The sequence below is a fragment of the Salvelinus fontinalis genome, chromosome 8 (assembly GCF_029448725.1).
Source record: "Salvelinus fontinalis isolate EN_2023a chromosome 8, ASM2944872v1, whole genome shotgun sequence".
Lineage (NCBI taxonomy): Eukaryota > Metazoa > Chordata > Actinopteri > Salmoniformes > Salmonidae > Salvelinus > Salvelinus fontinalis.
This window is the reverse complement of record NC_074672.1, coordinates 41,837,508-41,860,801: the sequence shown is the minus strand read 5'-3', so window position 1 is coordinate 41,860,801 and position 23,294 is coordinate 41,837,508. Positions and strand designations below refer to the sequence as shown.

The 23,294-nt window shown below is 43.1% G+C and overlaps 3 protein-coding genes across 3 annotated transcripts; 1 reads left to right on the top strand and 2 right to left on the bottom strand.

Annotated features, from left to right (window-relative positions):
• Positions 1-10,709: 10,709 nt before the first annotated feature.
• On the top strand, positions 10,710-12,068 carry LOC129861264 (transcription initiation factor TFIID subunit 13-like). Its single transcript, XM_055932526.1, has one exon. It carries the CDS (start codon positions 10,982-10,984, stop codon positions 11,354-11,356), a length of 375 nt encoding a protein of 124 aa, XP_055788501.1. The 5' UTR covers positions 10,710-10,981; the 3' UTR covers positions 11,357-12,068.
• Positions 12,069-12,589: 521 nt separating this feature from the next.
• On the bottom strand, positions 12,590-15,128 carry LOC129861263 (troponin C, skeletal muscle-like). The gene is made up of 6 exons (XM_055932525.1): positions 15,020-15,128; positions 14,040-14,091; positions 13,802-13,945; positions 13,462-13,576; positions 13,212-13,348; positions 12,590-13,059 (listed from the first exon to the last, which is right to left on the bottom strand). Exons 1-6 carry the CDS (start codon positions 15,020-15,022, stop codon positions 13,028-13,030), a joined length of 483 nt encoding a protein of 160 aa, XP_055788500.1. The 5' UTR covers positions 15,023-15,128; the 3' UTR covers positions 12,590-13,027.
• A 2,084-nt stretch (positions 15,129-17,212) lies between these two features.
• LOC129861262 (troponin C, skeletal muscle-like) lies at positions 17,213-22,979 on the bottom strand. The gene is made up of 6 exons (XM_055932523.1): positions 22,850-22,979; positions 20,955-21,009; positions 20,587-20,730; positions 20,335-20,449; positions 19,969-20,105; positions 17,213-19,323 (listed from the first exon to the last, which is right to left on the bottom strand). The coding sequence occupies exons 1-6, from the start codon at positions 22,850-22,852 to the stop codon at positions 19,292-19,294; spliced, it is 486 nt and encodes a 161-aa protein (XP_055788498.1). The 5' UTR covers positions 22,853-22,979; the 3' UTR covers positions 17,213-19,291.
• Positions 22,980-23,294: the final 315 nt, after the last annotated feature.

Sequence of the window (23,294 nt, the reverse complement as noted above, 5' to 3'; positions counted from 1 at the left end):
ACTATGCAGTTTCATTTCTGCATCTATGTCATATCGCTGAATCTATCTTTAAAACATGAAAGTCTATTGCAGTGATTGGTTGTTGTGAGAGACCAACTGAGCTGTGTTGGCAGATCTGTGGATGTGCATTTTTTGTGTAGGTTTTTGAGTAGGTTGTAAAACGTTTTCAGGCCTCCAGTTAAGGAAAAGGAGCCTCCCCTCCCTCTTCCTCCTTCCCCAATCAAATCTGTCTCTTGTTTTTGTCTCATCGCCAGAATTTCCATTGGGGACTTCCTAACAATCCTCTTCTTTCATGTGTCTCTCTCTCTGTTCTCCTCTCAAGCTGTCGCGGTCAGCTCAAAGCAAGCCCTGTGTTTTCTCCACTGCGATAGTCAGAGGGACTGGAAATCCGTTTAAGGCCAGGGGTCGAAGGTCAGTTTGAAGGCACCATATGCGCATGACGTCATGACCCGAACAGCACTGTGTGGCAGGAGAGTGCAGACATGAATCACAGCACTCACTGTTGATGCCTGACTTTAGACATCGTGTCATTCAGAGAGGTGAGGGCTGGGACAAGGGTAAGGGGCAAGGGTCTCTGTTCATATGGAAACGCTGAAGTAGTGTCCCTGCTTCTTGTTCAGAGGATCAGAGTGGAGCGGGGAACTGAAGGTCAACGCCCCACACTCCCATGAATAACAACAACCCAAAGACCCAGAAAGCATCAGCCATCACTGCACTGGGTGCTCTGAGAGGAAGCACTGTTGCACACTGATAATAAAACATCAAAACAGCACACAACGTTTGTGCATTTTGCTAACATGAGGAATTAATTTAGCTGACATGAGTCTGCATGTCAGACAGACATCTACATGTCAGTCTGGAGCGAAGGCACAACGCCAGGGGCTCTGTATGCTTCTACAGCTGAAGCCCAGGGGGTTTGTCTAGTCAGCACATCTAGACCTACATTATATCAACCTGCTATCAATGAGGGAACTGGAATTATTCATAACACAATCTGCCTTGAGCAGCCAAATATCCACTACTACAGTCACATGGTAGTGAAGGCTGCTACATGATCTGATACATAGGCGTGATGTATTTGTAATTAAGTACGTGGTACCTTGGCTGTGAACCCAAGAGGTGAGCAGCAGGAAGAGGAGAAGGACCAGGTAAGACCCCATCAACACTGGGAAGAGGTGAGCAGCAGGAAGAGGAGAAGGAACAGGTAAAGCCCCATCAACACTGGGAAGAGGTGAGCAGCAGGAAGAGGAGAAGGACCAGGTAAAGCCCCATCAACACTGGGAAGAGGTGAGCAGCAGGAAGAGGAGAAGGACCAGGTAAAGCCCCATCAACACTGGGAAGAGGTGAGCAGCAGGACCAGGTAAAGCCCCATCAACACTGGGAAGAGGTGAGCAGCAGCACCAGGTAAAGCCCCATCAACACTGGGAAGAGGTGAATCGCAGCACCAGGTAAAGCCCCATCAACACTGGGAAGAGGTGAGCAGCAGCACCAGGTAAAGCCCCATCAGCACTGGGAAGAGGTGAGCAGCAGGAAGAGGAGAAGGACCAGGTAAAGCCCCATCAACACTGGGAAGAGGTGAGCAGCAGCACCAGGTAAAGCCCCATCAACACTGGGAAGAGGTGAGCAGCAGCACCAGGTAAAGCCCCATCAGCACTGGGAAGAGGTGAGCAGCAGCACCAGGTAAAGCCCCATCAACACTGGGAAGAGGTGGGAAGAGGTGAGCAGCAGCACCAGGTAAAGCCCCATCAACACTGGGAAGAGGTGAGCAGCAGCACCAGGTAAAGCCCCATCAGCACTGGGAAGAGGTGAGCAGCAGCACTAGGTAAAGCCCCATCAACACTGGGAATAGGTGAGCAGCAGCACCAGGTAAAGCCCCATCAACACTGGGAAGAGGTGGGAAGAGGTGAGCAGCAGCACCAGGTAAAGCCCCATTAGCACTGGGAAGAGGTGAGCAGCAGCACCAGGTAAAGCCCCATCAACACTGGGAAGCCAGGTCGGAGGCAGTTAAGAGGCATGATAAACCTGGAGACCAGAAAACAAAGGTTATGACAGCAGTTAATAGCATAGTTCCTCATTATTGTCATTACCAGTGCATGAACTAGGTGAAGCAGTAGGACTATGCACTGCAGATTAGGAGCATAGTTCCCCTTTTCAGACAGGCTGCATGTAACAAGTTACCTGGGAAACAATGGGGCAACTGTCAGATTAGTGTATGAAAGCCAGGAAAGGAAACGTAAATAAGTTTTGTTTTCTGAACAAGCTTGAATAATATTTCTTACACAAAATATGAATTGTGTAGAAACTAGAGCTGCATTTTCTTACATTGCCATTGCCTAGTCAAAGTAAATAAACATTTACTGGACCAAAACCCAAACCACCAATGACAGCAGTAAATGGCAAAGGCTAAAGTGAATAGTCAAATAAAAAGTATATATATATTTTTTTTTGAGCTAAACATTCTTATTCATGTTCTCTAGTTACAAACCCAATACAGATGTCAGTGTTACCACATTTCCATTTTGTCAGTCAGAGGCAGACTGGCCATAGGGTAGTTCAGGGAAATAACAGGTCCATCTTTGGCTCAGTGGGTCTGTCTAAATTGGGGGTTTTGCACAGAATGCTCATTATTTGGCTAATAATGGGAGCCTTGGGAGAAAAAAATGGGCAGGTGTGGGGACCTCGAGGAAAATAATGGGCCTTTGAGTTAGAATTGCCCGGGATGATTTCTCGTCCCAGTCTTCCCGTTGTCAGTGTCACCACATATCCAAACTCACAGTGACTGGTCGTGTCTCCGTCCACCTGGGGGAATTGAGGAAGTGCTCACATGACCACAAGTTTTATAAGTTAAGCCAACTAAATCAGGTTTCAGAGGGAGGTGTCTCCACAGGTTTTATATGTTAAGCCAACTAAATCAGGTTTATGAGAGCGACGTATCTCCACATGAAATTAGATTCCAAATTAGAAAATCTAATAAAAGTGGCTGAAGGGCTGGCGTCTAGCAGTGCACATGAGAAAGAGACGTTAAATGTGATTACATGGTTGGCCAGACGGTGTGAGCACCACTTAGCACACGCTGAGTGCCGCTATGGGAAAGACTTTGGTGAAGAAATTATTCATAATGGGCTGAATAATTGTGCACTTTTTTTTACTTAATTTAAAGTAAGATCATCCAGCACATTGTAGCATAAACAAAAACACAGTTTATTCAATCTCAAATCACACCCCTTTCCCCAGTACAAATTACAACCAATTTGTTTTAACTCAGTAGTTAAATAAATCAATCATTTGCATTTAAAAAAATGTATTGAACATCAGTAGTCCTTCATTCCTAGTAAACCTTTCCATCATTATTAAGGTTACCTGAGGTTTGGTCACTTCACATATTATAAGGTTAAAACTCCTGTTTCACATCACTGACAGCAACAGTATATGCATTTGATACAGTTTAGGGTGTCTGTCCGTTTTACCGCTGGTAAAACTCTGCGATAGGTTTTGAACAAAAGCTGAAGAGAATGTTGGCTGTAGAAGAGCGTAAGAATCCTTCCCTTCTGTTCCTCTGTGGCATCGCTGAAACATGACAGTTAGTCCACCATTTTGTTTGATTCAGAGTAGAATCTCCTGCTCTTCGTCATCGTCCTCAGTAGCTGTCTCCTCCCCCTCGTCTTCCTTTTGACGTTTTAATGGTAGTTCCAGGTCTGGGCTGTTTTTGATGGGCAGCAGACTCAACGAGTGAACTTTACCTGGAAGTCATTAGAAAAAGAATACAGAATTACTGTATGTGAAGGCTAGCTAGTTGAAATACTGTACCTTGGAACCGTCGGCAGAGCTGGCTTCGTTAACAAGCAATTACAATATACCTCACATACCGACTACACCAGGAACAGATTAACAACAATTTGCTTCGTTTTACAGTGTACGGTACCACATATAGCTTACTTAGGGAATAGTAGGTTTTCAGTCCCAGGTGTAAGGAGATACCAGACACACAGACAGCGGAACCCATCCAGTTCAGTCCACTCATCCTGTCCCCCATCAGGCCTTCTGCCAGCAGCAGGGTACACACCTCCTACAGGGAGTGTACATTAGGGAGAGATGAAAAGCCTACTTTGACTAAAGAGAGTAGTGGAGGTGAAACCAGGATTGTTTGTGAGACAGAGGGAGAGATGGTGTATGTGAAAATAACCAATTCAAGTGAGGGATCAGGTGTGTGCAGAGCAGGGTTTGGGAACCGGTTCAGGGAACAGAACAGAACATTTGTCAAGGAACAGAATCAGAAACAAAAGTGATCTATACTGTTCCGGAAACAGAAACGTTATATTAAAAACATGGGAACAGGGTAATAACATTATTTTACTTTCTGGTCATTTTTTCCAGTCCACACACACAAAAAACAAATCAGTGCCTATGAAATGCCCTCACCCTTTTACTCAAACGCATTCCTCTGTCTGTATGCCAGATGGAAATCTTTACCAATGTGTGTGCATGTGTAGGTAACCTGCCCCTTCCCCCCTCCGAAGTATTGTCAAGTATTCTACGGACTTTACAAGCGTGATTCTGAAATTAGGGAGAGAGATGGATGGACCTTTTCAATGCGAGTTAAGGATACTATAGTTATCCCGTTTCACATTGGAATTATTAACTACAAAAAAGGTAAGATGTGTTTTATTTTAATTCTGGTGCTGCTCTGCACACACAAGCTTCAAGCCTGGTCCAACGTGAAGCCAACACTCTGAAGTGCAAAGACATTCAAAGTTCCTTCATAGAAGTCGCTCCTCCGTAGGTATAATTAAGTTCTGGATAAACAGGGGGACTTGGGGAGAGGGGGGGGTCAGAACAGAAGCCGATCAGGTATGGGTTCTGGAGAAACAGGGGGACTTGGAGGGGGGGGGGGTTCAGAACAGAAGGCGATCAGGTATAGGTTCTGGAGAATCTAGAGGCACAATAAACGCACACCTTTTTAGGCGAGGTGCTGGCTAGAGGAGTGGAAAAATATTTATGTCCAACGTTTTGACAGACAAGCTGTCTTCATCAGGGTATAATGACAAACACTGCGGGATGACTCATTTATATAGTGTCAAAAGACACACACAGGCGTCTGTAATCATGGCCGGGTGTGGCCTGATGTCATTGGTTAATTCTCATATATTAAAATAGCATACAAAAACCCTAAATGGATAGCGTACGATCATACAATTTGGCTAAATAAGCCTACATACATTTACAATAGCAAAGTCACAATAATCACAAGAATGGCTTCAGATCAAAGTCTACGTTGAGACCGAAGGAGCAAGGGTCTTTAAATTAAAGATCCAAGCAGCCTCTCGTTTTAACAATTAATTGTCGAGGAGAGGCCTAAGGAGGGTGACTTGTTTGATGCCAATATAACGTAGAGACGAAATCGAGTGGTTTTCTTCCAAAATGTGGGCCGCAACTGGGTAAGTCCAGTTTTTGCACCTAATGGTGCTACGATGCTCCGAGATACGTACTTTTGTTTTACCCACATATTTTTTTACCACAAGGACAAGTTATAAGATAAATAACTGCCTTAGTGGAGCACGTGATAACACCTTTGATTGGGATCTGTTTCCCTGTTTGTGGGTGTTTGAAGGATCTACATTTATAAGAGCCATTACATTTGTAGTTTCCATCCAGTAGTGACGCAAATAGACGCTGTGCAGGAATATCTTGGGGTGGTAAATCAGAGTCTACCAATTGGTCTCTGAGATTTCTGCCCCGGGAAAATATGAAGAAGGGAAGGTCCGAAAACACATTACCGAGATTATCATCGGATCTTAGAATGTGCCAATGTTTGTGAAGATTCCCTTAATTTGTTCAGAGCACTTTGAATAGCAGGTAGTTAGAACGCAAGAATGGTTATTTTTGCGAGAATGACCTTAAAAAAGGTAATGTCTCGTTTTGTTTTGATTTTTCTCAATGGCAGAATTAACTTTGACCATTTTTGTACCCCCTCTCCTTGAATTTTCTTTGTGACTCAGCCATGTTTCTGTTGAAATCTGATTGTTTTTTACAAATTCTTTTGATTCGACAGAATTGGCTGTAGGGCAAACTGTTTTTCAAGGGAAGTGGGTGACAACTATCAGCCCTCAACAAACTGTTACGATCAGTAGGTTTCCTGTAAAGATCAGTGTATAGAACATTACACAAGATCAGAAGATCAAGAAAACTGATTTGACGTGTATCAGATTGCATAGTAAATCTCAGATGCTCAGGACAGGAGTTAAGAAAAGCATGGAACACCTGGAGCTGTTTTGCATCACCCCTCCACAGAAAAAAAATATCATCAATATACCGTTTCCAAATAATGATGTTAGGCAAGAAAATATATTTGAGAGGATTGAAAATAGACCGTTTCTCCATGTAACTCACATACAAATTAGCATAGTTAAGAGCCATGGGGGATCCCATAGCAGTACCCTTCGTCTGAATAAAGAAATCATTTAGAAACATGAAGTAGTTGTGTGTGAGTACTATTTCAGCCAATGATATAATGCATTCACTGGAAGGTAGTTCATTAGGGTCACGTTGCAGAAAAAAATGTTCCATAGCTTCATCAACATCAAAAGTAACTAACAAAGTATTATCAGGGAGAGGATCAAGAGATTCAATAATAGAGACCATACTGCTGGTGTCCTTTAGGAGGGGAGCTGTTCTGAGATCATACTGCTGGTGTCCTTTACAAAGGAGGGGAGCTGTTCTGAGATCATACTGCTGGTGTCCTTTACAAAGGAGGGGAGCTGTTCTGAGATCATACTGCTGGTGTCCTTTACAAAGGAGGGGAGCTGTTCTGCGAGTGGTCTAATAAAAAAGTCAACAAAAGTCGAGAGAGGGGCCATTACTGCATCAATGCCCACTACAATAGGGCACCCTGGAGGTTTTGTAACATTCTTGTGTAATTTCGGCAAAGTATAAAAAGTGGCAATTTTAGGGTGCTGAATAGCCAAAAAGTCGTGTTCTTTTTTGGTTATCTGACCAGAACTTAAATACCCATCTAGGACAGTAAAGATCATGTTCTGAAATTGGGCAGCGGGGTCACTTCTGAGTTTCTTGTAAAAGGTGTTGTTTTGATGAAAGAAGCAATGAAACTGGCCTTCTTTAGACTAGTTGAGCATCTGGAGCATCAGCATTTGTGGGTTCGATTACAGGCTCAAAATAGCCAGAAACAAAGAACTTTCTTCTGAAACTCGTCAGTCTATTATTTGCTGAGAAATGAAGGCTATTCGATGCGAGAAATTTCCAAGAAACTGAAGATCTCGTACAGCGCTGTGTACTACTCCCTTCACAGAACAGCGCAAACTGGCTCTAACCAGAATAGAAAGAGGAGTGGGAGGCCCCGGTGCACAACTGAGCAAGAGGACAAGTACATTTGAGTGTCTAGTTTGAGAAACAGACAAGTCCTCAACTGGCAGCTTCATTAAATAGTACCCGCAAAACACCAGTCTCAATGTCAACAGTGAAAAGGTGACTCCGGGATGCTAGCCATATAGGCAGAATTGCAAAGAAAAAGACATAGCTCAGACTGGCCAATAAAAAGGAAAGATTAAGAAATAACACAGACACTGGACAGCGATATGGCTTTTTCTTTACAACCATGCCAATAAGGTCAGCATCCCGGAGTCGCCTCTTCACTGTTGACTAGTCTAAAGAAGGCCAGTTTTATTGCTTCTTTAATCAACACAACAGTTTTCAGCTGTGCTAACAGAATTACAAAAGGGTTTTCTAATGATCAATTAGCCTTTTAAAATTATAAACTTGGATTAGCTAACACAATCTGCTATTGGAACACAGGAGTGATGGTTGCTGATAATGAGCCTCTGTACGCCTATGTAGATATTCCATAAAAAATCTGCCATTTCCAGCTACAATGGTCATTTACAACATAAACAATGTCTACACTGTATTTCTGATCAATTTGATGTTATTTTAAAGGACACATTTTTTTTGCTTTTCTTTCAAATACAAGGATGTTTCTAAGTGACCCCAAACTTTTGAACGGCAGTGTATGTTATGGTTCACTCTTAGTTTTCCTTATCGCCACTGTGGAATGTCCATGTTGATCGTCTTGGTTCTCTTGATCCATCCACCTGTCCTCTTTGTTAGTCAGGCCTGACGCCTTCATCACGTAGTTTATTCCTGTAATGTTATTTAATATGACTGAAGATGCAGAATTTCCTGCCAGGCCCCTTCTAATAGGGTAAAACAGACTCGTTAGAACTTTGACCACACGCCCTCGAGACAGACTACATGTCCTCTATCAAATCAAAACTGGAATCTTTATTCAAAACAAAAGGTTGTAAAATTATGCTGGACATTTATAGAAAAAAACATATCTATTTTTACATTTCTGTGACAATCGATCAATTAGTTATTGATTTTTACAATTTTAAAATGACTTTTGGCGAATGTCTGTTGAATGTCCGTTGAATGTGTAATGTGTGAATATAAACTTGACCAACTTCACCTCGGTGTCTTACCGCAGATTCTTTACATGAATACAGTGCCAAAAAAGATGCAACGTCGTTTCTGGGTGGTCGTTACAAAAAGGTACAATTGGAATGTATGCCTTTTTATCCACTTCTTCATATAGTGGTTTTCAGGATCATATTTATGAATAATTTTAAAATAAACTTTTTTAATAAGTAGGTATGTGTGAGGCAACATCCAATCCCTTTGAAGGCACACTATTTATATTTTTTTTGTTGTTGTGTGAAACCACACTTTCTGCGTTGTTGTTCAAATAATTAGTTTTCTTTTGTATAATATAAGCTTCTGTCTTAAGCATCCTAAATAAAGCAACGACTCAACGCTGCGCCACGGAGTTTTGATGAAAACAGTGGTGGAAAAAAACGTCAATCTGATAATCACACGCTGCTATTTATTGCTGACCAGCAGATATCACTCATGTGCATTGTGAACAGATAATGGAGCTCCGTGTAATGCGGATGTCATAAGGTGATAAGGTCATAAGGTGAATGCACCAATTTGTAAGTCGCTCTGGATAAGAGCGTCTGCTAAATGACTTAAATGTAAATGTAATGCACCGTTTTCTGGGACAATTGGGTGAAAGCCCTGAAGCTTTCAGAAAACCTCACTTTGCAGTACAAACCATCCGCTCGCCGTATGTGAACTGACGCATTGATCACACGACAGCATCATTACACAAAATGATATTTTTTATTTTTATTTATTTATTTATTATTATTATTATTATTATTATTTTTTTTTACCGTTATTTTACCAGGTAAGTTGACTGAGAACACGTTCTCATTTGCAGCAACGACCTGGGGAATAGTTACAGGGGGGAGGAGGGGGATGAATGAGCCAATTGTAAACTGGGGATTATTAGGTGACCATGATGGTTTGAGGGTCAGATTGGGAATTTAGCCAGGACACCGGGGTTAACACCCCTACTCTTATGATAAGTGCCATGGGATCTTTAATGACCTCAGAGAGTCAGGACACCCGTTTAACGTCCCATCCGAAAGACAAAATGATACTCAGCATCATCTGGATATGTGTGCAAGCAAATTCACCGATGCACTTGATTTTGCTCTCCTAAGCCGCTGGTGCATGTTGGATTTCTGGATCTTGGTCCAATGTAAAGAATCACAGTGCGAGAGATGGATGGATCACTCTCCCTACCCGGTCCAGGATGACTTGAATCAAGTGCACCCCATTCAATTATGGCAGAGCACAACCTCTCCTTCAATGTGATCAAGACAAAGGAGATGATTGTGGACTACGGGACAAGGAGGACCGAGCGTGCCCCCATTCTCATCGACGGGGCTGTAGAGGAGCAGGTTGAGAGCTTCAAGTTCCTTGGTGTCCACATCACCAACAAACTAGCATGGTCCAACACACCAACCAGTCACAAAGCCTATTCCCCTTCAGGAGACTGAAAAGGTGTGGCATGGGTCCTCAGATCCTCAAAGTTATACAGCTGCACCATAGAGAGCATCCCGACTGGTTGCATCACCGCCTGTTATGGCAACTGCTCGGCCTCCGACTGCAAGGCACTACAGATGGTAGTGAGTATGGCCCAGTACATCACTGGGGCCAAGCTTCCTGCCATCCAGGACCTCTATACCAGGCGGTGTCAGAGGAAGGTCCTAAAAATTGTCAAAAAGACTCCAGCCACCCTTGTCATAGACTGTTCTCTCTGCTACCGCACGGCAAGCGGTTCCGGCGCACCAAGTCTAGATCCAAAAGGCTTCTTAACAGCTTCTACCCCCAAGCCACAAGACTCCTGAACAGCTAATCAAATGGCTACCCAGACTATTTGCATTGTCTCCCCCCCCCCCCCTTTTACACTGCTGCTACTCTCTGTTTATTATCTATAAATAGTCACTTTAACTCTACCTACATGTACATATTACCTCATTTACCTCGACTAACCGGTGCCCCTGCACATTGATTGACTCTATACCGGTACCCCCTGTATATAGCCTCGCTGCTGTTATTTTACTGCTGCTCTTTAATTATGTTTTTATTTTTAACTTTACACTTATTTTTCTTAAAACTGCATTGTTAAGGGCTTGTAAGTAAGCATTTCACTGTAAGGTCTACTCTTGTTGTATTCGGCGCATGTGACAAATAACATTTGATTTGAGCCCCACTCACTGCAGCTAGGTGGCAGTATTTTTATATTTCCAAGCAAAATAACGCCTAGTCAATTGTATTAAGTACTTCCGGTGGCAACAACAGCGAAGAAGAAGTCGTTAATTCGGTGTTGGCTGTTGTTGTGCTCCTAGGTTTTTATCATTGATAATAAGCTAAACAAAATATAAACACCTCGACACAAACCGTTTCAGGATTCCAATTGTATCTTCCTGCAACGTTTGCGAAACACATTTGAACACTGGGATTTGTAACTAGCCAGCTAAGTTAGCCACGTTATTAATTAGCTAGTTAGCTAACGCTAGCTACAATTGCTAGCTCCAGTACACCGTTTGGCGCTGGTAGAATGGCGGAGGAGGAAGACGAAACAGTTTTTGACGAGGATTTGGATGACGGGGCGGGTGGAACCGATGGGAGCCACGGCAAGCGAAAACGGTTGTTTTCTAAAGAGCTTCGGTGTATGATGTATGGGTTTGGGGACGACCAGAATCCCTACACCGAGTCAGTGGACATTCTGGAGGACCTTGTGATTGAGTTCGTCACGGAGATGACGCACAAAGCCATGTCCATCGGACGCCAGGGCCGTGTCCAGGTGGAAGACATTGTTTTCCTCATCCGGAAAGATCCAAGGAAGTTTGCCAGAGTGAAGGACCTCTTGACGATGAACGAGGAGTTGAAGAGAGCCCGCAAGGCCTTTGATGAAGCAAACTATGGTTCTTAGGTCGTGTGGTTGTAGAGGGATATGGGCTTCAACACGATTTTTATTTTCTTTCGCATTGTCCATACTGTTTATTCTGCTATGATTATTTGACATGTTTTTATAAGGATCTAACGTTTAATTTGTAGCAGATGTGGCCATAGAATGTTAATTGACCATCCACTTGACTTCAGATATGTTTGTGCTCATGTCAAATGCCAATGTCTATCTTTATCATAATCAGTGTGGCTTTCTGGCAGACTAGATGCTATGTTGCTGCCTTTCAGTTGGGTAAGTGGATTGCACATTTGTTCACAAATAATTTCTCAATCTAATAGCATAGACGAATATGGCAAGTAGCCGAGCGTTTTGCTGTTTCGAATACCCGAGCTGACACTGGGGGAAAATGGTCTGTGCTCTTGAGCAAGGCACTTTACCCTAATTTATACTAGAAAGTTCTCATTAAAGTCTCAATGTCTGCTGAAGGATATTGTTTTGCAGTATCAATCATCACTAAGGATAGACATTGTGAAATGAATACAGTAACTCACACCTTTTGACACGTTCTTCCATCCTTTACTGAGATATTTCAGGACATGGGCCTAGCCCAGCAGGGAGGTCAATGTGGACTTTGTATATGAATCAATGGATGGGTTTTTGTTCCGGAACTATTTAACTTGCTCCTACACCTTTTTAATGTTATCGCTGAATAAACTATTTGGCCTGTTCCGTTAAATGTTTGCAAATGAATGCACATGGGCCTAAATTGTGCATGCAATAAACCTGCAGGACTGAGTTTACCCTTTGTCTCTTAACCCGGGGTTTCCCAAACTCTGTCCTGGAGCCCTCCCTGGGTGGACTACAGAGCTGATTCAAATAACCAACTCATCAAGCTTTGATTATTTGAATCAGCTGTGTAGTGCTAGGGCAAAAAATCTAAAAGGTGCACCCCTGGGAGGCAGGACCAACTTTATGAAACCCAGCCTTAACCCACTGTATCAGTACCACATTTTAATAGGGACTCCTTTGGCTACTTAGTTTGCATAATCAACATTTTAAAAACTTGACAGGATTTCCCACTGATTTTATATATTTATTTGTGTTTTGCAATGAGTAAGTAGGCCTAGCTTTACTGCTTTCTAATCTGGCTTGTTATTTTGGTCCAAAAACAGTAACAACAGAATCAAAGACACGGTGGATGTATGAATCAAAGTAAATGAAAAACATTTATTCCTCAATAATAGCCTACAGACCAACTTCCAGTGTGCATGTGTTTTATTTATTTCTCCTTTCAAACAATTTGTTATAACAGTGATGTGATAACTGTTGACATTGGTCTATGCCAGCGATCACAAGCTGTCCATTAGACTACATCCTGACTAAGCTTCCAGCTTCAGGCTATTGTGCTGAATGCCTATAATGCACTGAGCCATTCTGTGGAGTTGCAGTTAATTTCACATCCCGGCCTTGTCCACCTGATTTGGGGAACAGCAGCAGCTTGGCGTCATAATCACAAGCAGGAAGGGCTCAAAAGCTCTGGTAACCTCCACCAGATGCCTGTCGAACAGGTCTAGTTGTTTCGAGGTGGATGGACGGAGGCAATGGACCAGATAGGAAGGATTGGTGTGGGTCAATAGAGGATCAGAATAGGTCAGCAGGGGTCAAAGGAAGGGGGAATGTCCATGAGTCTCTGTTTTACTGCACATTTTCCATCATCTTGAGGAATTCTGAAAAATAATCCATTATGAACAAAACATTTAAATGTATTTCAGGGTCAATTAAAAAGTCCGGTCAGTATCTATTATGAAAATGCAGGTCAATATATTGGCCAATCAGCACCACAATTATTATTATCTAAGGCATCGTTCCTGTGTCATACCGTCAAAGTCCAGCATGCCATCAGCGTTCTTGTCTCCATCCTTCAGCAGCTCATCAATTTCCTCCTCTGAGATTTGTTCGCCAGAGCTGCGGATGATGATGGCGAACTCTTCTCTGTCGATGTAGCCGTCGGCATTCCTGCACAAGTAACACATTGGAAGGAGTTTAACAGCCTTTCGACATCATTTGAAAGCTGACTGTAATTGCACACATGTAAACGGTAACCCCTTTTCCCCAAGCCTGTAACGTACTTGTCGAACACACGGAAACATTCCGCTAACTCTCCCTCTGACTTTCCGGCCTGGTCCTCCTTTAGGAGCCTCACCATCATGACCAAGAACTCCTCGAAGTCGATGGTTCCGCTACCTGAGGTGAATGGCCAGATTACGCATCACACTCGAATAAAACAACTATAGACAATGTAAACAGGTGCTTATGAAACACTGGTCACCTGAGCACAACACGGGCATTGGTTACCCAAAAGTAGACCAATTACGCTCCAAAATATAAGCGTCCCATTTAGGTTTATATATACACACACACATTCATGTAGGCTAACATTAGTCTATTTTAGATTCAGCAGTTTCTCACCATCCTCATCGACCTCCTCAATGATTTCATCCAACTCCTCTCTTGTCGGATTCTGGCCCAACATCCTCATGACCTGACCCAATTCCTTGGTGCTGATATCACCGCCACCGTCGGTGTCAAACATGTCAAAGGCAGCCTTGAACTCTGGAATGATTAGGTCATAAGTATCGGGAAACATTATATTTATTAGACCTGGCATGAATTAACGGCAACATGGGTTTGCTATGGGCCTACTCACCGTTAAGCATCTCCTCGCTCAAGTATGAGCGGGCCTCCTGTTGCGCGTCAGTCTAGAGGAAAAACAGCGCCACATGTGTCAAGTCATTATAGTGACCATCTCTCCAAGACAACATTTAGATATATTTTTTGGGGCAACAGTTATTGGCTATTAGCATTCGTGTGCTTATATTGACAGTCACACGTGCCCTGCCCAAAAAGGGTAGGTTAGGCCTACTGACAACTCTTAGGCCAAGTGACAATGTGCCATGCTATTTAAGGCTCAACACATTACCCCCGTATATGGCCATACTGATATACAATCCGATGGAATTTGTCGCAGAAGCACAATCCGCAGCCTTGCTGTAGGACTCCCTTTTAGGTTGTGTGCCTGACAAGTACCCATGTCTACCCTGCGCCCCCACAACTTTCATGTTCCAGATATAGATATCTACTTTATATATACACACACTATAAACTTAGATATATATACACTGTAAACTTTATATATATATATATATATATGTTGTAACGACCCTGGGTCTGACACCAATGTAATGAAACAGGCAGGGAGGGAACAGGTCTCGAACCCTCGACCTTCTAGGCCGAGGTCCGGCGCGCTATCGACTGCTGCAAAAGCATGCTCAAGCGGCAGAATCGATTTCCGCGCTTATAAACCCAGGGTTATTACACTATATATTTTTGGTTAAGCAATTTAGTGATTGTTATTATCAAGATGATTGAGGAATAATGAGCTAAGCTAATTACTGTACTATTTCAATCGGATGTTTTATACCTCACTCTTTATATTGAGACAATACATTGTTGAAATTATTCTCAAATAAATCATTTCAAAATTAGGCTAATTTAATCTTAATTGCCCTAATTTCCCATTAATTGCCCATCCAAATTTAACATTGCACATTTAACCTATACAAACTCGCTATTTATCATGCTTTTATTCGTGTAATTGGTTGCGTTTGTTCAAGTCATTCTTCTTACCATGGTTGCGAGTTAGCTTTCCCCTAAATATCCACGGAAATAAAGCCCAAAGGAGTGGTCAATCCGCGTGCACCTCAACAGAAAGACTAGACGTCAAGTGAGTTTAGACACACTTTAAACCGGTCACCTAAGACACGCCCACTGATGCTCACAGGACTCCAGATTTAGAATCTTGAACTTCTTAGGGTTCTGAGGTCCCCCGCCAGTCAATAAAAGTGGAGAGTGGTGGTCTTGAACCTGCAAACATTTAATTGATGGGGTAAACTTAGCTATTAGGAAGTTTTCAGGTACATGTCACCATTGAAAGGCACACAACATTTCTGGGCATTGAAGTAAGACTTTTTATTAGTATGCATTTACCAGTTGTTTCTTTTGATTGTAAGTCAAGTGTCAAACTGATTCCACAAAAGGCTGAGTGTTTGCTGGTTTTCGCTCTTCCCTTGTAATTGATTGATGAATTAAGGTCACTAATGATTAAATAATTCCCTTCACCTGGTTGTCTAGGTCTTAATTGAAAGGAAAAAACAAAAAGCAGCAGAGACTAGGCCCCCCAGGCAATGAGTTTGACACCCCTGTTGTAAGTGCAGCAGGTTTGAGGTGCCTGAATGTAACAGCATGCCTATCTATTACCCGTCAGACACAAAGTTTTTGCTCATCAACCTAAACAAATTCCCTCTCCAGACCCACTCTCAAAGTATTTTTTTTTGTGTGACAGATTTCCAGATGGGAATGAAGCCAGCCCTTTTAAGCAATCTCTGAAATTATTACATTCTGAAACAAGGTGTAGTTTATGTCCAAGCATGCACTTGTGATTTCAAGCAAATATGGTGATTGCTGTTACCATACTTTAAACCAAGGTAGGCCTCTGCATTGCTGATAAAGGGTGGGCCCAGAGTGGTTTGTGACTGTGGGATGTCGTTTCCTTCTGGGCGTGAAACCCTACCCTGTGGAAAAGGGCTGCAGAAGCTGGAAGCTGGCAGTGCTATGCACTGAATAGCAGACGATTTATGGTTGTATGGGGACAGGACCGAGACAGAGCACGCCCTTAATCACAGTATCGTATCCAATAAGCAGGCCAACCACTCAATATTTGACTCTCCTTGTATGGTGGTGGTTTCCTGAGCAGAGATAATAAGGCCTGATGTCTTAGAGGGAGGAGGAGCGGTGGGATACTGGGGTATTATGGGAAAGAAGGGGGTGGGATGTTGTTAGTGGTGGTGGCGAGGGGGGGGGGGGGGTTTAATGGCTATATACTCAGGGAGCAGAGGATATCCAACAAAATAAGGATTTGGTGGGGTGCTGCTACTACACATTACAAACCTCTAGGTTCTTATTCCAGACATCTTCAAGATACGCTGTTGCATCCGGCAGCGGTGTCAGAGCCCTTGGGGATGGTATCTTACAATACTGATATGGTATTTGTAACCTCTTCGTGGAGACAGAGCAGTGCCAGAGCATTCTTGTCACTGTTAACTGCTGCAATCTCTTCTTTGATCATCATGGATGACATCTCTCAAGTGATGAAAAGATCTTTGATTTTGCAAGTTGCATTAGCTACTCAATTAGAAGCTTCTGAAAGTTTTCTTCATCTGTACTGTCTTTTTATTTTAATTAACTATTTTGGACTTTGAATGCTCCTTAAACCTAATGTTGTATGCCTATTTCTCTTTTCATCCATTTTCATGAATCTTTCAGGATTCATCACACGAAAAACTACAACAAAGGACCTCAGAAGGATTAGGCAGAGCCAATCAGGATGACCGTTTTTTTTCTGTGGACTTTGGAACAAAGGTGTTTTCAGAAACCAAGGACACTGACTAGTGGGAATAGTTATTATATGGGAATAGGAGAGGGGAGGAGAACGTGGAATATACGGGGTGAGGGAGGGCTAGGATACCTGAGATATTGCAGTCATAAGTCAGGGTGGGGAAGAGTGGCAAGGGAAGGCAGGTGGGGGCTAGGATACCTGAGATGTTGCAGTCATAAGTCAGGGTGGGGGAGAGTGGCAAGGGACGGGGGTAGTAGTAGCTGTGGTGGGGGGGAGGGGTAGTGGTACTGGAGCATTCTGTTTCAATAGGGAAGGGCTGATAGTGTTGCATTATGAGAGAAACGGTAGAGTGGAGTGATACAGAAGGAGCAGACAATGATCCAGTCTACTGGATCAACATGACAACAAGGAGATGGAAACATATGTTAAAGATGAAAGCAGATTTATTTTGAAAGTACTCTGTACAGGGTTGAGACTGCAAGGGAGGAGAGACACAGAGAGGAGAGGAGCCAAGGGCGAGACACGGAAAGGAGGGGCGAGACAAAGAGGGAAGAGACGCAAAGGCGCCAGGGGCGAGACGCAGAGAAGAGAGGGGCGAGACGCAGAGAAGAGAGGAGCGAGGGGAGTGACACAGAGAGGAGAGGAGCCAAGGGCGAGACACGGAAAGGAGGGGCGAGACAAAGAGGGAAGAGACGCAAAGGCGCCAGGGGCGAGACGCAGAGAAGAGAGGGGCGAGACGCAGAGAAGAGAGGAGCCAGGGGCGAGACACGGAAAGGAGAGGAGCCAGGGGCGAGACACAGAGAAGAGAGGAGCCAGGGGCGAGACACGGAAAGGAGAGGGGCAAGACAAAGAGGGAAGAGACGCAAAGAGGAGAGGGGCGAGACGCAGAGAAGAGTGACACAGAGAGGAGAGGGGCGAGGGGAGTGACGCAGAGAGGAGAGGGGCGAGGGGAGTGATGCAGAGAGGAGAGGGGCGAGACGCAGAGAGGAGAGGGGCGAGGGGAGAGACACAGAGAGGGGCCAGAGGGGTGTAGCATTTCTTGAGAGGGAGCAGGTGTAAAGAGACAGCTGGGTGGGAAGTGTTAGGTTGCGGGGAGCGGAAAGACCCTTCGTCTTAAAAGGGTTGGACGTCTATTTATAGCCACGGAGTTAACATGACTGAGATTGGCAGCATCGAGGAGGGGGTAAATAACCTTCAGTTATTGTCTTTTCTCAAACCCTATTTTAACTTTACTGTAGTGTTTTGGGGTAGAATCATTATTGTCGTGTTTTGGGGTAGAATCATTACTGTAGTTGTTTTGGGCAGACTCCTTACTTTATCTATATATATATATATCTATACCCTATGTATATGATTGGGCAGGGGCGCTGCCATGGATGGGCTTGGAAGGGCGTAGGCCCACCCACTTGGGAGCCTGGCCCACCCACTAGGGGAACCAGGCCCAGCCAATCAGAATGAGTTTTCCCCCACAAAAGGGTTTTCTTATAGACCTAAATACTACTCAGTTTCCTCAGCTGTCCGGTCTCAGACGATGCCACAGGTGAAGAAGCCGGATGTGGAGGTCCTGGGCTTATGGTAGAGAAATTAACATTAAATTCTCTGGCAACAGCTCTGGTGGACATTCCTGCAGTCAGCATGCCAATTGCACACTCCCTCAAAACTTGTGACAAATACAGGCATTGTGTGACAAAATCCATTTTAGAGTGGCCTTTTATTGTCCCCAGCACAAGGTGCAGCTGTGTTTATTTAACTATGCAAGTCAGTTAAGAACAAATTCTAATTTTCAATGTTGGCCTAGGAACAGTGGGTTAACTGCCTTGTTCAGGGGAAAACCAACATATTTTTACCTTGTCAGCTCGGGGATTCGATCCAGCAACCTTTCAGTTACTGGCCCAACGCTCTAACCACTACGCTACCTGCAGCCCTGTGTAATGATCATGCTCTTTAATCAGCTTCTTGATATGCCACACCTGTCAGGTGGATGGATTATCTTGGTAGAGGAGAAATGCTCACTAACAAGGATGTAAACAGATTTATGCACAAAATTTGAGAGAAATTAAGCTTTTTGTGCGTATGGAAAATCTCTGGGATATTTTATTTCAGCTCATGAAACATGGGACCAACACTTCACATGTTGTGTTTATATTTTTGTTCAGTATATATTCTGGACTTTGACCTTTTTTGATATTTCTCAATTTTAATAGTTTTTTTTGTATTTTTTGTATAGTCTGTATTTTTTTATTGTATTGCTAGATATTACTGATATTAACATAAGCCTTTCATTGCACCTGCAATAACATCTGCAAATCTGTGTACGTAACCAATAAAGTTTGATTTGATTTGAAGTGTTTTTGGGTAGACTCTTTACTGTAAGTAGTTGGGAAGACTCAAAAAGAAAATGTGGCTTCAATTTAGTATTTGATTTTCCATTCAGAAACAGTTGCTCTTTTCTTCAAGCAGGAGACGTGACAAATGGAAAGGGTCACAAAGGAATGTTGGTCTTGTTACTGTACATTCTCCATCATTTTCAGAAATTCTGGAACACAGAAAACAAGGGGTTCATTGGATTCTCTCCCACCAACTACTACTGAGAATACTTTTATCCCGATCCACCTCTCTCTCTCTCTCTCTGTGTGATAGGAAAATACCTTACTGTATCATCAAACCACAACTTTTTACCCCAAGCACAATATATAGTATCCCCCTATAACCCTGTATGTGTCCAGTCACCAGAGGACCAATGTTATATATGAGCCCTTTCATGTGAATGTTTATGGCATGTGGATGTGGTACTTCTGTGATCCCAGACCTCAACGTTGTATTCTGTTGTGAATATTTGTTGTAGAGAAACCCAGAACAGCGGGAGTTGAGTTTAGTCAAGACTTGTGGTCATTAATATTAATTTAAAAAATAAACTTGCCTACACAAATTACCATAGTTTAAACAGTCAACTGTGTGTGTGTGTGTGTGTGTGCATTCCAGTCTATATTTACCCACAGACTGTGCACCCAAATTGCCCCTGTTATTCCCAAACCAATCACTAGTCAAAGTTACTATGCTATCGTTTACCATTGACTATTAGTCATCTACAAGTTAATGTTCAGCTAGGACAACACATGAATGTGAATGATACTTCCATTGCAGCAAATGAAGCCTGTGTGTGTGGGAGTGCGTGTCTTACCATCAAAATCAAGCCTGTTGTCTTTGTTTAGGTCTGCGTCTGTCATTAGCTCGATACATTCCTCCTCTGTGACTGGCTCTCCAGTGGCGGCCAAGATGTCATTTAACTCCTCACGGTCAATAAAACCGTCGCCATTTCTGTTGTATTGGGCAGAGGATAGATCAGTTGAGATACATTAGAATAATGTAACACACAGCTGCTGTATTTGTCATTAGAGCTTCCGAACGAGGCTGGGTCCTGTGATTATCCATCCACCAGATAACGTATGGTATCCCTGGTTGGTTATGGTGAACCACGGGTGAGAAACCTCTGTGTCATGTCAATAAGGAGGAGACTCCAGGAGTTATGATTCAGGGGACCACGTACTTGTCGAAAATACGGAAGACTTCTGATAACTCTTCCTCGGACTTTCCGGCCTGGTCCTCCTTTAGGAGCCTCACCATCATGACCAAGAACTCCTCGAAGTCGATGCTGCCGCTACCTGGTGTTGGGAGGAGGGGAAGACAGCCAGGGGCACATGAGATGAAGCAGGGACATGGGACGTATGAATAATAGTAGAAATACCCTGGCTAGACATTTGAATTATCTCCTGACATTTGACCCAGTCAGTTATTTTACCATCCTCATCGACCTCCTCGATGATCAGGGCCAACTCCTCTCTGGTCGGGTTCTGGCCCAACATCCTCATCACCTGACCCAACTCCCTGGTGCTGATGTCACCGCCACCGTCACTGTCGAACAGGTTGAAGGCAGCCTGGAACTCTGGAGGGGAGAGTTGGTGTTTACTGAGAGAGAAATTCTCACGTGTTGGCCTTAATGTCCTCTTGGTACAATCAGAGCATTTTAAAGTGACACATTTTGTTGACATTAGGAGTATGACTACATAAACACGACCCAAATAGCTGAATGGTTGTGAATCATGTATCTCAATAAAGTTAGGAACAAGCAGACATGTGGATAGGTTATTTATTACACACGTGGCTTACCGGCAATCATATCCTCGCTCAGGAAGGAGCGGGCGTCACTCTGTGTTTCAGTAGGCTAGAGGGGGAGGATAGGGGAAGTTGTATTCATATATATGTTTTCTCTCATGTACTAGTTCACTGTGCCCGTGGTGTTATATAATTATATATATATTAAAATAAACCTTTCTGAGAAGATTAATACAAGTATTGTGGAGCAGAGTTGGAGTCAATTCAATAAGTGATTTGAATTTAAACTTTAAAAATGTAAATACTTTTGAGTTTTTTGAGAAGTAATTTAAAACAGATTGCAGTCTGGACACCCTATAGCTGCAGGCAGCTGCTATCACACTGTATGGGATGGGTCATTTAGTACATTTTATTTTTAATAAAAAATACTTTATTTAACTAGGCAAGTCAGTTAAGAACAAATTCTTATTTACAATGACGGCCTACACCGGCCAAACCCAGACGACACTGGGCCAATTGTGCGCCGCCCTATGGGACTCCCAATCACAGCCAGTTGTGATACAGCCTGGATTCGAACCAGGGTGTCTGTAATGACGCCTCTAGCACTGAGATCCAGTGCCTTAAACCGCTGTGGCACTTATTTCCCCCCATATATCTGTCATCACCTCCACCTACCTACCATTGACTGGCAGCAACCCCACTCACATCTACATCAAGCTAAATGACCAGCTACATTATGACAATTTAACAAAATATTAAATGTTCACAAACTTTCCACTTTTACCACCTTATTTTCATTTAGCATTTCAGTCTAGAACAAATGATCCATAAACAGAACCAACAGTGCGGCACATATTTGTGCAGGTTCACGGTAGAAAATAATAATCTAACAACATTATTTATTTCCTTTACATGTCATTAATGAACATATCGTATAACTGTTCAAAAGCAGAAGAAAAGCAATATAGATTATTTCCAAGAAAAGTAATGAAGGAATATAGGACTGTCTGTCTGTCTTTGCTCCTTGAACCATATGGGTTCAACAGCAAAAAAAAATATGCCAGCTACTCAGTACACCTCCAGGGAGAGTTGATAGTCAATCACAGTCATGTCCCACCACTCTGCCCCTCCACTGATTCATTCATCCTCTTTAACAACGTGTACTCTGAGCAGCCCCCCCCCCCCCACACAACCCAATCCCTCACATTCATTATCCTGCCTCCCTCTGGCATGTCAAAAGATTATGCCAGAGTCATTACTAGTGTCTATGTCTACACTGTGACACATAGACACAGATATGCTGGCCATCCACCTGTCAATCACTCACTTTGTCACTATCAATCACTTTGTCATCGTGTTCTGTCTAGCCAGCACCACTGTCTCAGTAACCTTTGGTGACCATGGTGGCCTTGGAAAAACCTTAACAACGGCAAACACTACCACGTGAATTGAAGTACATATTATATTATACCGCATGATGTTTCCTCTATGGTACATGCAACTTAATATCACTCATACAAGAAAATAGAAAAATAAATAAATAAATAAACGAATTGAAAAAAAGGCGAGATCTTGGTGCGTGGGCTACAAGAACAAAACTAGAGCCTTAAACGGTAAAATCAGTAGCTCTCTTTACGTAAATTGTGTTTGGTCTAGCTGTACTCCGCAGCTGGGCCAGCTGGTGTGTGTGTGTGTGTGTGTGTGTGTGTGTGTGTGTTGTTTGATCACAGGCAGGACTAGTCCATTTTCAAATCAATCAGTAATATCCATCTTCAGCAATTCCACTCTATTCCCCACAATGGAAAAAAATATATCAGAAAAACGTTTTTTTTTTTTTAATCCGACATCTGTCAAAAAAAAGCAGAATGAGCGAAACAATCCTAAAACATCTGTTCATTAAAGATTCTCATCTTCGTTCGCTCTCGGTTTCTCCCTCTACAGACTCTTACCATGGTGGCTGTCTCCGCTGCAACAGACAACAGAGAGAAAGGTGGAAGTCCAGGGAAAGAGTGTCTTTCTGATACACCGTTGATAGACACAGTACTATGACTACCCAATAAGTACCCCTTATCTAGGTAACCTTTGTCTGAATATGATCAGGATTGGGCAAGAAGCCCTTTGCCTGGACTAGCATCAACCAATCGTCTTGCTGCTTACTTTGCAACGCCACAAAACCTCCACCTCACTCATACTCCCCCCCTCTCCTTAAGCTCCCTCCATATTTAGCTAAAGGACAAGAGTAGCAGTCTCAATGACATTTATTATGGCAAGTGTTCAGTTGACCATCTAACAGCAGATGGACACTGTCTGTCACACACACATACACACACACACACACAAGCATGTACACACACACACACACACACACATGCACTAGCCTTGTGTTGTAAGTGG

Bases quoted from the DNA above. Each gene is read 5' to 3' on its own strand.
- LOC129861264 (XM_055932526.1), top strand. From the start codon at position 10,982: ATGGCGGAGGAGGAAGACGAAACAGTTTTTGACGAGGATTTGGATGAC.
- LOC129861263 (XM_055932525.1), bottom strand. The intron at 13,946-14,039 runs GTGAGTAGGCCC...TAATCATTCCAG, and splicing joins GAGCGAGGAGATGCTTAACG to AGTTCAAGGCTGCCTTTGAC. The intron at 13,577-13,801 runs GTGAGAAACTGC...CATTCACCTCAG, and splicing joins TGAGGAGGTCGATGAGGATG to GTAGCGGAACCATCGACTTC.
- LOC129861262 (XM_055932523.1), bottom strand. The intron at 20,731-20,954 runs GTAAGCCACGTG...TCTCCCCTCCAG, and splicing joins GAGCGAGGATATGATTGCCG to AGTTCCAGGCTGCCTTCAAC. The intron at 20,106-20,334 runs GTACGTGGTCCC...CCAATACAACAG, and splicing joins GTCTTCCGTATTTTCGACAA to AAATGGCGACGGTTTTATTG.